The sequence below is a fragment of the Acipenser ruthenus genome, chromosome 49 (assembly GCF_902713425.1).
Source record: "Acipenser ruthenus chromosome 49, fAciRut3.2 maternal haplotype, whole genome shotgun sequence".
NCBI classification, from domain to species: domain Eukaryota; kingdom Metazoa; phylum Chordata; class Actinopteri; order Acipenseriformes; family Acipenseridae; genus Acipenser; species Acipenser ruthenus.
Window position 1 is genome coordinate 1,130,627 of NC_081237.1, and position 15,604 is coordinate 1,146,230.

Genomic DNA, 15,604 nt, shown 5'->3' on the forward strand with positions numbered 1-15,604 from the left:
TGCTATATACAGTTATTATTAGTATTATTATAGCATATTGCTTAATCATTGTGGGTCTAACTTGTGCAATCAACGTGCATTTAAATAGAATAAAAGGAAAATAATTGATTATATAGTACGTTTTTGCAAAATAGTATGATTAGTGCAGCTTGGGTTACTGTTTGCTGTGAGTGTGTGTGACAGGGTGCACCCCACCCCTGTGTGTATTATATTGTTATGTTATTATTTAAAATATATTTATGTGTGCAAAAACACGTTATTTTATTGTTAATTGTTTTGCAGCATGGATACGGTTAAACTTCCCCATCCCTGCTAAACTCGTGCAGATTGTGACCATCTCCAGATTGATTAATTTATTATTAATTTGGAGATGGTCACATGTACATAAACCTGCAGCTTTGGCTGATCGAAGTAAGTGTGTTCAGAGGCGGAACGAGATGTGAGTGAAAGAGAAACTAAAAGCTTAAACAAAACCTTTGCTATGCGTTCTGATTATACACCAGCACAATACTTGTTTTGTTTTGTTTCGTGTCTGTTTTGTTTGTCTATTTGTTGTGGCCACTGTGCCGTTTAATTATAAATAAACATTTTGTTTATTTATAATTAAAACACACCACAGCGCTTTTCATACCCCAGTGGAGTCTGACGTCAGCACAAAGCCTTCTTGTCACAGTGTGTAAATAGCATTCATGTTTGTAGATGTGCATGTATTGACTATCAGTAACAGGGAGTCCTGAGGCTGCTTCATTGGTTATGGGCACACTGGGATTTGACTGGAACTTTGCAAAATTAAGAGGGGGTGAGGGGTGCAGAGGCAGAACTTATGTAAATGCTTTATTACACACACACACACACACACACACACACACACACACACACACACACACACACACACACACACACACTAGACAAATACTTTTGCAGATGTCTTTTCCTTCTCTTGGAGGGCCAGTATTTGAAGCGTTCATTTTCTGAGCAATATCTGCCCACTTGTTGATTTTTGTTTGATTTGTAACCCTGTTTTTCAGTTTGCTAAATAAAATGCCCTTATTTGCTAATACTTCATTGATTTTCATTTTGTGTAATCTGTTTGATATTCATCTTCAAGCCCTTTTTCTCTTTTGGCTTTTTTTTTTAAAACAGACAATCGCTTATCCCACTAGTCTGTGTTTCAGACGTGCCGACGCCCTCCAGTGCGAATCAGACACCACCATACAATGCACTGCAAGCTGGGGTTTCAGGTGCGGTTTTGGGAAACGCAGGTGAAGATCAATGGAAAGCAGCTGCAGTGAATCATATCGATCATCTTCAAACCTCCAAGTACTACCGCTATCGGGAAACTGCCACCAGATCACTTAATTCAAGTCTTTGATCCTGTAAATCGGTAAGCTTCTTAGCATATACAACTACAAACAAAAATGTAAATTATAAGACAGCAAACAAACATTTAGGTTTTACATACCTTTAGAAAATAACGTTTAAAGTTAAAAAAAAGACTGTCTCTTTGCTTCTGCTGTGGTACAATTTGCAGTTATTTTTACTTGTTTGTTTCTTTATTTATCACAGCTTACTTTGTGACTGTAATCTACCAGTATGTTGCATGTTTAACTTTTTATACTCTCTATTAAAATCGACCACCAACAAAATCCCTGAATCCGTGACACCCGTGACCATTGTGACTTAAAGGGTACTAAGGACCTTTTTATTTGATTGTGTTACGTGTTCCCATGTGTTGCTACACCTGGTTACTTAAGGTGTGTGTATTGTTTTAATTTATTTATTTTTTTTACATTTTGACCACTTTTTAAATTTTGCATTTCCTGCTTCAAGATGGCTTCACATGTACCAGCATGGACCTCTCAGACCTACATTTCCCATCATCCTCCTGCTCACATATGTAACTGAGATGGATTTTCCAGTGAGCAGTAGGATGATGGAAAATGTAGTTCTATGAGGTCCATGGGGGTACATGTGAAGCCATCTTGAGGCAAGAAGAAGGATGGCTGTTCACCCACAGAAAAAGGATGGCTGTTTTTTAAAAATGTAGTACTAGAGGCGCAAAACAATTACATCCCAAAAGTAGACAAATCTAAATCAAAAATAAAATGGCCAGAATGGTTTAATAGATCAATTAAAAAAAAATATTCAGTGAAAAAGGGCACTTTACAGAGCATTTAAAAGGGACCAAAAACAAAGTACACAGAAAGAGTACTTGGAACTGCAAACACAAGTCAAAAAGGAAGTTAGAAAGGCCAAGAGAGAGATAGAAATCAATATTGCTAAGGGTGCTAAAACCCCCTGGGCCGGATAAGATCCTCCCAATAGTACTCAAAGAAATGAAAGAAGTTATTTACAAACCGCTAACCAAGATCATGCAACAGTCTCTTGACACAGGGGTTGTACCGACAGACTGGAAGATTGCAAACGTAATACCGATCCACAAAAAGGGAGACAAAACCAAACCAGGTAACTACAGACCAATAGCCTGAATTCTATTATCTGTAAACGTATGGAAACTATAATAAGATACAAAATGGAAAATTACCTATATGGTAACAGTATCCTGGGAGACAGTCAGCATGGTTTTAGGAAAGGGAGATCGTGTCTAACTAACCTGCTTGACTTTTTTGAGGATGCAACATTAACAATGGATAATTGCAAAGCATACGACATGGTTTATTTAGATTTCCAGAAAGCTTTTGACAAAGTCCCGCATAAAAGATTAATTCTCAAACTGAACGCAGTAGGGATTCAAGAAAATGCATGCACATGGATTAGGAAGTGGTTAACATGTAGAAAACAGAGAGTACTGAATAGAGGAGAAACCTCAAAATGGAGCGAGGTAACCAGTGGTGTACCACAGGGATCAGTATTAGGTCCTCTGCTATTCCTAATCTACATTAATGATTTAGATTCTGGTATAGTAAGCAAACTTGTTAAATTTGCAGACGACACAAAAATAGGAGGAGTGGCAAACACTGTTGCAGCAGCAAAGGTCATTCAAAATGATCGAGACAACATTCAGAACTGGGCAGACACTTGGCAAATGACATTTAATAGAGAAAAGTGCATTATAAATATCATATGGGAGATACTGAAATTGAAGAAGGAATCTATGAAAAAGACGTTGGAGTTCATGTTGACTCAGAAATGTCTTCATCTAGACAATGTGGGATCAGTCAAGAAGCTGCTTGATGAGATTCTGGGATCAATAAGCTACTAACAACCAAACGAGCAAGATGGGCTGAATGGCCTCCTCTCGTTTGTAAACGTTCTTATGTTCTTAGTTTCAGTTTCAGAGATTTCACTGTGTCAGTCCTCTGTGTTTCTGTTTCTTTTTTCTATGATTTATGAAAACCACAATGAAGCGCTTTTGTCCAGAACAGACGAGTAAGTGTAACTCGACAAGTTCTGATACGCAAACCGTGTAAACTACTTGCAAGTGAACTCGTTACAGATACTTGTTACAATCATTCACATTTTTACTTTGTGTTGGTTTTACCTGGCTTCTCAGATTTGAGCTGCCCGCAACACTAACAGCCCACTTCCCCAAAAAATGAATAAGTAAAAGAAAAGCAATAGACAAGTGTATTTTAATAAATTACAATAATGTAGACAAACTAACATTAATAAACTGTCATACTAAATTAACTCAGCACCCTACACACGTTAAAAAAGACATGCACGATATTTAACTGAATGGTGAAACAACTCACCAGAACGGGAAACACCAAATTGTTCTGCGACTTGTGTCTGATTCAGATTTTTTTTAAGAGTTCGAATAATTTTTGTAGCAAGAGAAACAGCGGCACATTTTGCCATTTGTTTACATGCCATTTTGTAGCGATGAGGTGCACTCGTGGAAAACAATTCAGAAAGATGTAAAAAAAAAAAATCATAAGAACATAAGAACATAAGAAAGTTTACAAACAAGAGGAGGCCATTCGGCCCATCTTGCTTGTTTGGTTGTTAGTAGCTTATTGATCCCAGAATCTCATCAAGCAGCTTCTTGAAGGATCCCAGGGTGTTGGCTTCAACAACATTACTGGGGAGTTGGTTCCAGACCCTCACAATTCTCTGTGTAAAAAAGTGCCTCCTATTTTCTGTTCTGAATGCCCCTTTATCTAATCTCCATTTGTGACCCCTGGTCCTTGTTTCTTTTTTCAGGTCAAAAAAGTCCCCTGGGTCGACATTGTCAATACCTTTTAGGATTTTGAATGCTTGAAACAGATCGCCGCATAGTCTTCTTTGTTCAAGACTGAATAGATTCAATTCTTTGAGCCTGTCTGCATACGACATGCCTTTTAAACCCGGGATAATTCTGGTTGCTCTTCTTTGCACTCTTTCTAGAGCAGCAATATCCTTTTTGTAACGAGGTGACCAGAACTGAACACAATATTCTAGGTGAGGTCTTACTAATGCATTGTAGAGTTTTAACATTACTTCCCTTGATTTAAATTCAAGGCTTCTCACAATATATCCGAGCATCTTGTTAGCCTTTTTTTATAGCTTCCCCACATTGTCTAGATGAAGACATTTCTGAGTCTACATAAACTCCTAGGTTCCCTTCTTCAATTTCAGTATCTCCCATATTATATTTATAATGTACATTTTTATTGTCTGCATGCAATACTTCACACTTTTCTCTATTAAATGTCATTTGCCATGTGTCTGCCCAGTTCTGAATGCTGTCTAGATAATTTTGAATGACCTTTGCTGCTGCAACAGTGTTTGCCACTCCTCCTATTTTTGTATCGTCTGCAACTTTAACAAGTTTGCTTACTATACCAGAATCGAAATCATTAATGTAGATTAGGAATAGCAGAGGACCTAATACTGATCCCTGTGGTACACCACTGGTTACCTCGCTCCATTTTGAGGTTTCTCCTCCTATAAGTACTTTCTGTTTTTCACATGTTAACCACTCCCTAATCCATGTGCATGCATTTCCTTGAATCACTACTGCGTTCAGTTTAAGAATTAATATTTTATGCGGGACTTTGTCAAAAGCTTTCTGGAAATCTAAATAAACCATGTTGTATGCTTTGCAATTATCCATTGTCAATGTTGCATCCTCAAAAACATCAAGCAGGTTAGTTAGACACGTTCTCCCTTTCCTAAAACCATGCTGACTGTCTCCCAGGATATTTTTACCATATAGGTAATTTTCCATTTTAGATCTTATTATAGTTTCCATAAGTTTACATATAATAGAAGTCAGGCTTATTGGTCTGTAGTTACCTGGTTCGGTTTTGTCTTTCTTTTTGTGGATCGGTATTACGTTTGCAATTTTCCAGTCTGTCGGTACAACCCGTGTCAAGAGACTGTTGCATGATCTTGGTTAGCGGTTTGTAAATAACTTCTTTCATTTCATTGGGTACTATTGGGTTTTGTTTATTACAGGGTTGCCCCGTAATTCCGGCACAGACACTTTAATTCAGGTTTTTAACTCGAAACCACAAATGAATCGATTTTAAATCAAGTAAAGTGGGTGTGAATTGTGTGAGCATCATCACAACATATATTAAAATCATATTATTTGAAATTTTATATGACAAAAATATCTATCAAAAGAGTGCAATTTGCATTCACCCACACTCTTTCTCGTTTAACCTTGTGGTTAAGGTTCTATTTATTTAATACTTCTTACTGCTTCACACAGTCCTGCCCCAATCAGACAAATACAGCAAATCAGCGAGCTGTAGAGGTCTGATTGATGGACACGATCCTCACAGGAAGTAATTCCAGCCCCCGGACAGGTGTGTGCTTTTGGTAACTAGTATACAAAACAATTAAATTCCTTTAGCGATAGTTCATGCAATTCACACTCACTTTACATGTTCAATAAAATCAATTAATTTGCTGTTTAGAGAGGTGAGTTGAAAAAACTGACCTGTCTTAAAGTGTCCCAGAATTATGGGACCAGTTTGCAAATCTAATTACAGTCCTCATAAAAGAAAATACTAGGATCACAACAAAACAAAACGTTGATCACTATACTTAATATTTACCTTGCAAGCTGGGCCAGTGTGTAAAATGTGAAGCACACCTGCATCTGTATCCCTGACCAAATCTGAAGCAGCACTTTGTTGATCCTGTTTGTTTAATGGTAATCCTCTACTGACCCATCACTTGCCATTTTAGAAACATTGTGCGCAAATTCTGGCAAGGAAATTTGTGCAAGGCAAAACACGCTGTGATAATTATTTATAATATTTATTAACTATGTAATTTATGAGCAGCAGATGGGTTTCGAGACATTTCTTTCAAAACAACTTACACGATACAACGCTTTGCTGTCGAGACGGCAATGAAGAAATTAAAGGTTTGCCTCTGGATAACACGAGCTGAACGGGGGAGGAGCGGACGGTGCTCAGTTTTCGAAATTTAAATTATTAGGGTGTTAGAGTATATTTTGTATGTTTCAAACCTATTCTGCCGTAGCACTTCTCTTCCACTGTCTTGTACACAAGGTATTCAGTGCATATTTTACTGAAGCACTAGTACAACCACTATGGTACAGTCAGTACCCCCCCCCCCCCCCCCCCAGTGCTTTGGATACTGTACCCTGCTCCATACACGGCAGCAGCACCATATATATACAGTTGCTACGTATAACGCTTTGGTAGTGGATTTTAATACAACAACTTTTGTTTACGCAGGTTCTACAATACTGAAACAATGACTTTGCTGTCGAAATAGCAGCAGCATATTTCCAAACTCATACAATTATGCAGTAATCATTAAAAACCAAAGCACACTAGAATATTATGTTCATAAATAGAAATTAGTATTTGTGGTAGAATTTCATGAATAAATAAATGCATATTACTCACCATTGTCATTGACATTCTGATATAAACTTGCTTCTTTCTGTGAATAAAAACAAACAGATTATTAACATTAACAGGATTATTGATTTTAAAACATTTATTTTATGTTTATTTTACGAGCTAGTCTCTTGACCAAGAGGGTGACAAGTAAACATCAACATCAAACACATCATTATCAATGTCAGTGTGTGCGTGTAGTAAGAGTACAGCACATAAAACACATCATTATCAATGTCAGTGTGTGCGTGTAGTAAGAGTACAGCACATAAAACACATCATTATCAATGTCAGTATGTGCGTGTAGTAAGAGTACAGCACATAAAACACATCATTATCAATGCCAGTATGTGCGTGTAGTAAGAGTACAGCACATAAAACACATCATTATCAATGCCAGTATGTGCGTGTAGTAAGAGTACAGCACATAAAACACATCATTATCAATGCCAGTGTGTGCGTGTAGTAAGAGTACAGCTCATAAAACACATCATTATCAATGTCAGTGTGTGCGTGTAGTAAGAGTACAGCACATAAAACACATCATTATCAATGTCAGTGTGTGTGTGTAGTAAGAGTACAGCACATAAAACACATCATTATCAATGTCAGTGTGTGCGTGTAGTAAGAGTACAGCACATAAAACACATCATTATCAATGCCAGTGTGTGCGTGTAGTAAGAGTACAGCACATAAAACACATCATTATCAATGCCAGTATGTGCGTGTAGTAAGAGTACAGCACATAAAACACATCATTATCAATGTCAGTGTGTGCGTGTAGTAAGAGTACAGCACATAAAACACATCATTATCAATGCCAGTGTGTGCGTGTAGTAAGAGTACAGCACCTAAAACACATCATTATCAATGTCAGTGTGTGCGTGTAGTAAGAGTACAGCACATAAAACACATCATTATCAATGCCAGTATGTGCGTGTAGTAAGAGTACAGCACATAAAACACATCATTATCAATGCCAGTATGTGCGTGTAGTAAGAGTACAGCACATAAAACACATCATTATCAATGTCAGTGTGTGCGTGTAGTAAGAGTACAGCACATAAAACACATCATTATCAATGCCAGTATGTGCGTGTAGTAAGAGTACAGCAAATAAAACACATCATTATCAATGTCAGTGTGTGCGTGTAGTAAGAGTACAGCACATAAAACACATCATTATCAATGTCAGTGTGTGCGTGTAGTAAGAGTACAGCACATAAAACACATCATTATCAATGTCAGTATGTGCGTGTAGTAAGAGTACAGCACATAAAACACATCATTATCAATGCCAGTATGTGCGTGTAGTAAGAGTACAGCACATAAAACACATCATTATCAATGCCAGTATGTGCGTGTAGTAAGAGTACAGCACATAAAACACATCATTATCAATGCCAGTATGTGCGTGTAGTAAGAGTACAGCACATAAAACACATCATTATCAATGCCAGTATGTGCGTGTAGTAAGAGTACAGCACATAAAACACATCATTATCAATGCCAGTATGTGCGTGTAGTAAGAGTACAGCACATAAAACACATCATTATCAATGTCAGTATGTGCGTGTAGTAAGAGTACAGCACATAAAACACACGGAGCCCATACGCTGCTGTGGGTGCCGCTGGATTTCGGTCTTCGCTCAGAAAGCTTTTCCATGCTTTTCGATCCATGGCAATGGCCTTGGCATCACAGACGGTGGATCTCCGGTTTTTCAGGTCTTCTTCGATTTGTTTTGACCATGTCTTCTTGGGCGCTGCTCTTTGAACTTTCCACTCTGTTGGACGTTTTCGGCAGAGAAGCTGGTACGGTGTCCTGGTGATGCTCATTCTGCAGATGTGCCCGAACCATCGCAGTCTTCTTAGTTGGACCGCTTCCACGACCGTTGGCTGGTGGTCGCATCTTATTCGGATGGTTTCATTTCGGATGCGGTCGCGGAGGGAGATACTAAGGATCTGCCGCAGACATCGCATTTGAAAAACCTCGAGCTTGTTTAGGTCTTGCTTCAGTAGAGTCCATGTTTCTGACCCGTATAGGAGAATTGGCAGGATCAGCGTCCGGAAAAGGCGTATTTTGGTCTTAACAGAGATGTTGGCCCTTTTCCATAGGCACCACTTGAGCGAAACGAATGCCACGGTTGCTTGGCCGATTCTGCCGTGGACATCGATTGAGGACACCACTTTCTTCTCCTGCACCACGGATCCCAGGTACTTGAATTTCTGAACCTGTTCGATCTGGGCTCCGTCAAGGTGGACATTGGCTGGCGACCCATCCGTTGTCAAAATTTTGGTCTTGTCTGCGTTCATTTTGAGGCCATACGGCTTGGCGACGCGGGCGATGCTATAAAGAATGTCAGTAGCTTCGGCGTCAGTATCGGCGAAGATCGCGCTGTTGTCAGCGAACATCAGATCAGTCACGTAGGTGTTCTCGTCGCACTGAACTCCACGCCTTCCCTTGAATGCTTTTCTCATGACAGTGTCAATCATGGTGTTGAAGAGCAGAGGAGAGGCAACATCCCCTTGGCGGACTCCGGTTTGGATGGGAAACTCCTCTGATAGTTCGTTCCGTATCCGCACGTAACTGGTTGAGCCGTCGTATGACATTTTCAGGAGTCGAATGATCTTGTCAGGGACATGCTCGGTCTCCAATGCCCTCCATAGGGCTGGCCAGTGGACACAGTCGAACACAGACTTGAAGTCTATAAAGACGATAATGGTGCGCTTCCCACATCTAATCCTTTCTTCCATCAGTTGGCGAATGGCAAAGATTTGATCACAGCATCCACGGCTCTGCTGGTGGTCCTTGAGGTGGATCGTGATTGTATACAGTAGTTCTTGGAAAAATTCTTTCCACCGTTGCAGGCGTTCGCTGGGAGACCTCACAAAGGTTCCATCCGCTTTCTTGATGTTGTCATTGGTCGACTTGGTCTTTCCACTCAGTCTCTTGAGCGTTTGGTACAGAGTCTGGTACTCGTGCCTGGATGCAGCTTCCTCGAGATCAGCTGCTACGTTATTCCAGTAGGCTTCTCGTTCTGTCTTCATCATCTGCCGAACTTCTCGGTTCAGGTGCCGGTATTGCTCAAGATCGACGTGTTTGGCTCGCTTTCGCTTGTCCACCAGGTTCAGGCATTCGTCCGAGATCCACGGCTGCGTCCGGCGGCGGTTTGGTGGGCAGAGAGGAGCTGCACTTTCTAGGATTGCTTGTGATATCTGCTGTTCTTCGTCGTCCGGATCATCCGACTGAGCTAGCGTTGCGAATTTGTTGGAGAGGGCAATTTGGAATTCTCCCTTGGTTGCTGGGTCCATGAGACGCATCCAATTCGGCCTGGCTGGTGGTGGTGCCTTGCGCTTCGCCCGTTGGAGTCGCAGTTGCAGCTTGGCACAGACGAGATAGTGGTCAGATCCGCAGTCGGGTCCCCTCATTGCACGGATGTCCTTTAGCGATGATCGAAAGCGGGAGCTGATCAGAAAATAATCCAAGACAGCCGTGTCCTTGCCGGATGGATGGCGCCATGTAAGCTGGTGTTTGCGTGGATGTTGGAAGTGGCTGTTTCCGATGATCAGGTTGTTGAATGCGGCAAAGGACAGTAGGCGTAGACCATTATCGTTGTTTGTTCCCACACCAAACCTGCCCAACGTCCCTTCCCATCCGGCCCTGTCCGTACCAACATGGGCATTGAAGTCGCCGGCAAGGATAACCAGATCACGTCCAGGGATCGTACCCAGCGCGTCTTGTAGCAGAGCTGACGTCAGTGGGCGCATAGATGGAGACTATATGCGTTGTGACTGTGCCGTCGATGGTCAGGATTGTCAGACGGTTTGAGAATGGTTGGAAGGCTATCACGCTTCGTGTCGTCCTGCTGTCGACCATGAACCCAACACCACCTTGTCTCTTATCGCCACCGGAATAGTATAATGTCATCGTTTCGTCGCTGTCTGGCACACGGATGGTCGTAGTTCCGGAGCCAGTGAGTCGAAGTTCAGATAATGCAGCAATCGAAATTTTGCAATTCGTAAGTTCCCAGGCAATGATCTCTTTCTGCCCAATGTGATGTCCTGTCAGTACGTTCCACGCAGCGAGTCGAATTTCCGTTTTCAGCTTGATCGCTTTGATACTTCGGCCAGTAGTCCATTTCTCACCAGAACCCTGGGTCCCCAATGCTGGCGCATCGGCTGCCCCGGATGCGGTAGCATGAGCGCAATGCCAATATGTGCGTGTAGTAAGAGTACAGCACATAAAACACATCATTATCAATGCCCGTATGTGTGTGTAGTAAGAGTACAGCACATAAAACACATCATTATCAATGTCAGTGTGTGCGTGTAGTAAGAGTACAGCACATAAAACACATCATTATCAATGTCAGTGTGTGCGTGTAGTAAGGGTACAGCACATGAAACACATCATTATCAATGTCAGTGTGTGCGTGTAGTAAGAGTACAGCACATAAAACACATCATTATCAATGTCAGTGTGTGCGTGTAGTAAGGGTACAGCACATAAAACACATCATTATCAATGTCAGTGTGTGCGTGTTGTAAGGGTACAGCACATAAAACACATCATTATCAATGTCAGTATGTGCGTGTAGTAAGAGTACAGCACATAAAACACATCATTATCAATGTCAGTGTGTGCGTGTAGTAAGAGTACAGCACATAAAACACATCATTATCAATGTCAGTGTGTGCGTGCAGTAGGGGTAAAGCACGTGTTTACTGTGGTGTTAGGTTTGACACAGTGTTGTGTTCTGGTATGTGTTGAACTGGATGTTTATAAAGCAGAGGTCAAAGGTCTGGCGAGAGAGGAGTGACGTGTTCCAGGGAGGTACATGGTAGCAGGCTGAACTATCCCCCGTACAAAGACAAGTATTACTTGTTCATTACCAATGTTGTGTATTGCAATTATTTAAAACCCACAAATAAGCGGCCACGACATTTACCAACATAATACTGGATTCGCTGGTAAGTCGATAGGCGGTGGCTCTGCCGGTGGTCCTTGAGGTGGATCGTGATTGTATACAGTAGTTCTTGGAAAAATTCTTTCCACCGTTGCAGGCGTTCGCTGGGAGACCTCACAAAGGTTCCATCCGCTTTCTTGATGTTGTCATTGGTCTCAGTCTCTTGAGCGTTTGGTACAGAGTCTGGTACTCGTGCCTGGATGCAGCTTCCTCGAGATCAGCTGCTACGTTATTCCAGTAGGCTTCTCGTTCTGTCTTCATCATCTGCCGAACTTCTCGGTTCAGGTGCCGGTATTGCTCAAGATCGACGTGTTTGGCTCGCTTTCGCTTGTCCACCAGGTTCAGGCATTCGTCCGAGATCCACGGCTGCGTCCGGCGGCGGTTTGGTGGGCAGAGAGGAGCTGCACTTTCTAGGATTGCTTGTGATATCTGCTGTTCTTCGTCATCCGGATCATCCGACTGAGCTAACGCTGCGAATTTGTTGGAGAGGGCAATTTGGAATTCTCCCTTGGTTGCTGGGTCCATAAGACGCATCCAATTCGTCCTGGCTGGTGGTGGTGCCTTGCGCTTCGCCCGTTGGAGTCGCAGTTGCAGCTTGGCACGGACGAGATAGTGGTCAGATCCACAGTCGGGTCCCCTCATTACACGGACGTCCTTTAGCGATGATCGAAAGCGGGAGCTGATCAGAAAATAATCCAAGACAGCCGTGTCCTTGCCGGATGGATGGCGCCATGTAAGCTGGTGTTTGCGTGGATGTTGGAAGTGGCTGTTTCCGATGATCAGGTTGTTGAATGCGGCAAAGGACAGTAGGCGTAGACCATTATCGTTGTTTGTTCCCACACCAAACCTGCCCAACGTCCCTTCCCATCCGGCCCTGTCCGTACCAACATGGGCATTGAAGTCGCCGGCAAGGATAACCAGATCACGTCCAGGGATCGTACCCAGCGCGTCTTGTAGCAGAGCTGACGTCAGTGGGCGCATAGATGGAGACTATATGCGTTGTGACTGTGCCGTCGATGGTCAGGATTGTCAGACAGTTTGAGAATGGTTGGAAGGATATCACGCTTCGTGTCGTCCTGCTGTCGACCATGAACCCAACACCACCTTGTCTCTTATTGCCACCGGAATAGTATAATGTCATCGTTTTGTCGCTGTCTGGCACACGGATGGTCGTAGTTCCGGAGCCAGTGAGTCGAAGTTCAGATAATGCAGCAATCGAAATTTTGCAATTCGTAAGTTCCCAGGCAATGATCTCTTTCTGCCCAATGTGATGTCCTGTCAGTACGTTCCACGCAGCGAGTCGAATTTCCGTTTTCAGCTTGATCGCTTTGATACTTCGGCCAGTAGTCCATTTCTCACCAGAACCCTGGGTCCCCAATGCTGGCGCATCGGCTGCCCCGGATGCAGTAGCATGAGCGCAATGTCAGTATGTGCGTGTAGTAAGAGTACAGCACATAAAACACATCATTATCAATGTCAGTGTGTGCGTGTAGTAAGAGTACAGCACATAAAACACATCATTATCAATGTCAGTATGTGCGTGTAGTAAGAGTACAGCACATAAAACACATCATTATCAATGCCAGTATGTGAGTGTAGTAAGAGTACAGCGCATAAAACACATCATTATCAATGTCAGTATGTGCGTGTAGTAAGAGTACAGCACATAAAACACATCATTATCAATGTCAGTATGTGCGTGTAGTAAGAGTACAGCACATAAAACACATCATTATCAATGTCAGTGTGTGCGTGCAGTAGGGGTAAAGCACGTGTTTCCTGTGGTGTTAGGTTTGACACAGTGTTGTGTTCTGGTATGTGTTGAACTGGATGTTTATAAAGCAGAGGTCAAAGGTCTGGCGAGAGAGGAGTGACGTGTTCCAGGGAGGTACATGGTACTTGTTCATTACCAATGTTGTTTATTGCAATTATTTAAAACCCACAAATAAGCGGCCACAACATTTACCAACATAATACTGTGATTGACTGTCACAGAAACGGGTAGCTAGCTGTGAGAAAAATAGTATTGGTTGTTAAGAAAACGTATCATGAAGTATGTAGCTTTAATGTTTTTTGTGACAGCTAAAAACAAATGTTGATGTATATTTTTTAAATAAAATACTGTTTGAAGGGGCTCCCGAGTGGCGCATCCAGTAAAAGCACTCGCTAGAGTGCAGGATGCGCTCTATAGCCTGGACATCGCCGGTTCGAGTCCAGGCTATTCCACAGCCGACCGTGGACGGGAGCTCCCAGGGGGCGGTGCTCAATTGGCCGAGCGTCGCCCGGGGGGAGGGAGGGTTAGGTCGGCCAGGGTGTCCTCGGGTCACCGCGCACCAGCGACCCCTGTAGTCTGGCCGGGCGCCTGCGAGCTTGCCTGTAAGCTGCCCAGAGCTGCCCAGAGCTGCGTTGTTCTCCGACGCTGTAGCTCTGAGGCGGCTGCACGGTGAGTCTGCAGAGTGTAAAGAAGCGAGCGGCTGACGGCATACGCTTCGGAGGACAGCGTGTGATCATCTTCGCCCCTCCCGAGTCAGCACAGGGGTGGTAGCGGTGAGCTGAGCCTAAAAATAATTGGGCATTTCAAATTGGGGAGAAAACAATAAAAACTAATTGGCAACGACTAAAATTTATAAAAAAAATAAAAATAAAAAAAATACTGTTTGAAAGTATACATGACTGCGTGACAAAACCTCAGAAAGTTTAAAACGACTTTTGATTTAGCAGTCACCATTATTTTTAATATAGCGCCTTTCACAATAGAAATTGACGCAAAGTGCTTCACATGAATAAAAACATTGACAAATATTAACAAAAGAATGCAAGAAAAGCAAGAAAAACAAAAGAAACACATAGAACAGTAAAACAAGGCAGAGAATAAAAGGAACAACATTTTAGCAAAAAAAACATTCCATTATAAAAGTGTGTTTTTAGTCTTGTTTTAAGAGCAGTGACACTTGGGGCTTCCCTTCCAGAGCTAGGCAGATCATTCCAGAGTTTTGGGGCCGTACAACTGAATGCTCTACCACGTGTGTTTTTCTTTTTTAATTTGTGGGACAGGAAGCAACCTGGCATTCTCTGATTTGAGTGGCATCTAGGAATATATGGTATTAAAAGATCATTTAAATACGATGGTGCAAGGCCATTTAATGCCTTATAAGTTAAAAGCAACACCTTAAAATCTATCCTGTATTGGATCGGAAACCAGTGCAGAGATGCTAGCACAGGAGTAACGTGACCTTGTCTCTTTGTCCCGGCTAAAATTCTAGCTGCAGCCTGTTGTAAAAGTTGCTGCAGATGAGATATAACATGGCTATGAGTACCAGAGAATATGGCATTACAATAATCAATTCTAGAAGATACAAAAGCATCATCAAGCTCTCAGTATCCGAATGGGAAAGAATACTTCTCAATTTGGCAATATTTCTTAGATGATAAAAATTCATTTTTAGTAATATTCCTGTGTGTGTCTCAAAAGAAAGATTTGGGTCAAAGATCACACCCCGATTTCTCATTTCGTCTGCAAGTTCATAAGAAAAGTCACCAATTCCAAGGAGTAAATCAGACATATTACTTTGTTGCTTCTGAGATCCCAGAATCATCACTTCAGTTTTATATGATTTTAGCATTAAAACGTTTTCAAGCATTCATTTTTTTTTATGTCAACACACACAGTGCAAAAAAATTACTTAGGCATGGACTGAGAAGTAAATAGGTTTTTTGCACAGTGCATATTAACTCGAGAAAGTGCGCACACAAACTGATTTTGTATGTTGGCGAAAAAATCATGTTTCAGCTTTTTAATGGTACAGC

The 15,604-nt window shown here is 41.9% G+C and overlaps 1 protein-coding gene across 1 annotated transcript in view; it reads right to left on the bottom strand.

Annotated features, from left to right (window-relative positions):
* The window catches only part of LOC131721859 (fer-1-like protein 6), a 205,746-nt gene that overhangs the window by 96,349 nt on the left and 93,793 nt on the right, over positions 1–15,604 (bottom strand). The window contains exon 28 of the mRNA XM_059014974.1: positions 6,837–6,873. Within this exon, the coding sequence (XP_058870957.1) occupies positions 6,837–6,873 (37 nt within the window). The remainder of the gene's footprint in view (positions 1–6,836; positions 6,874–15,604) is intronic.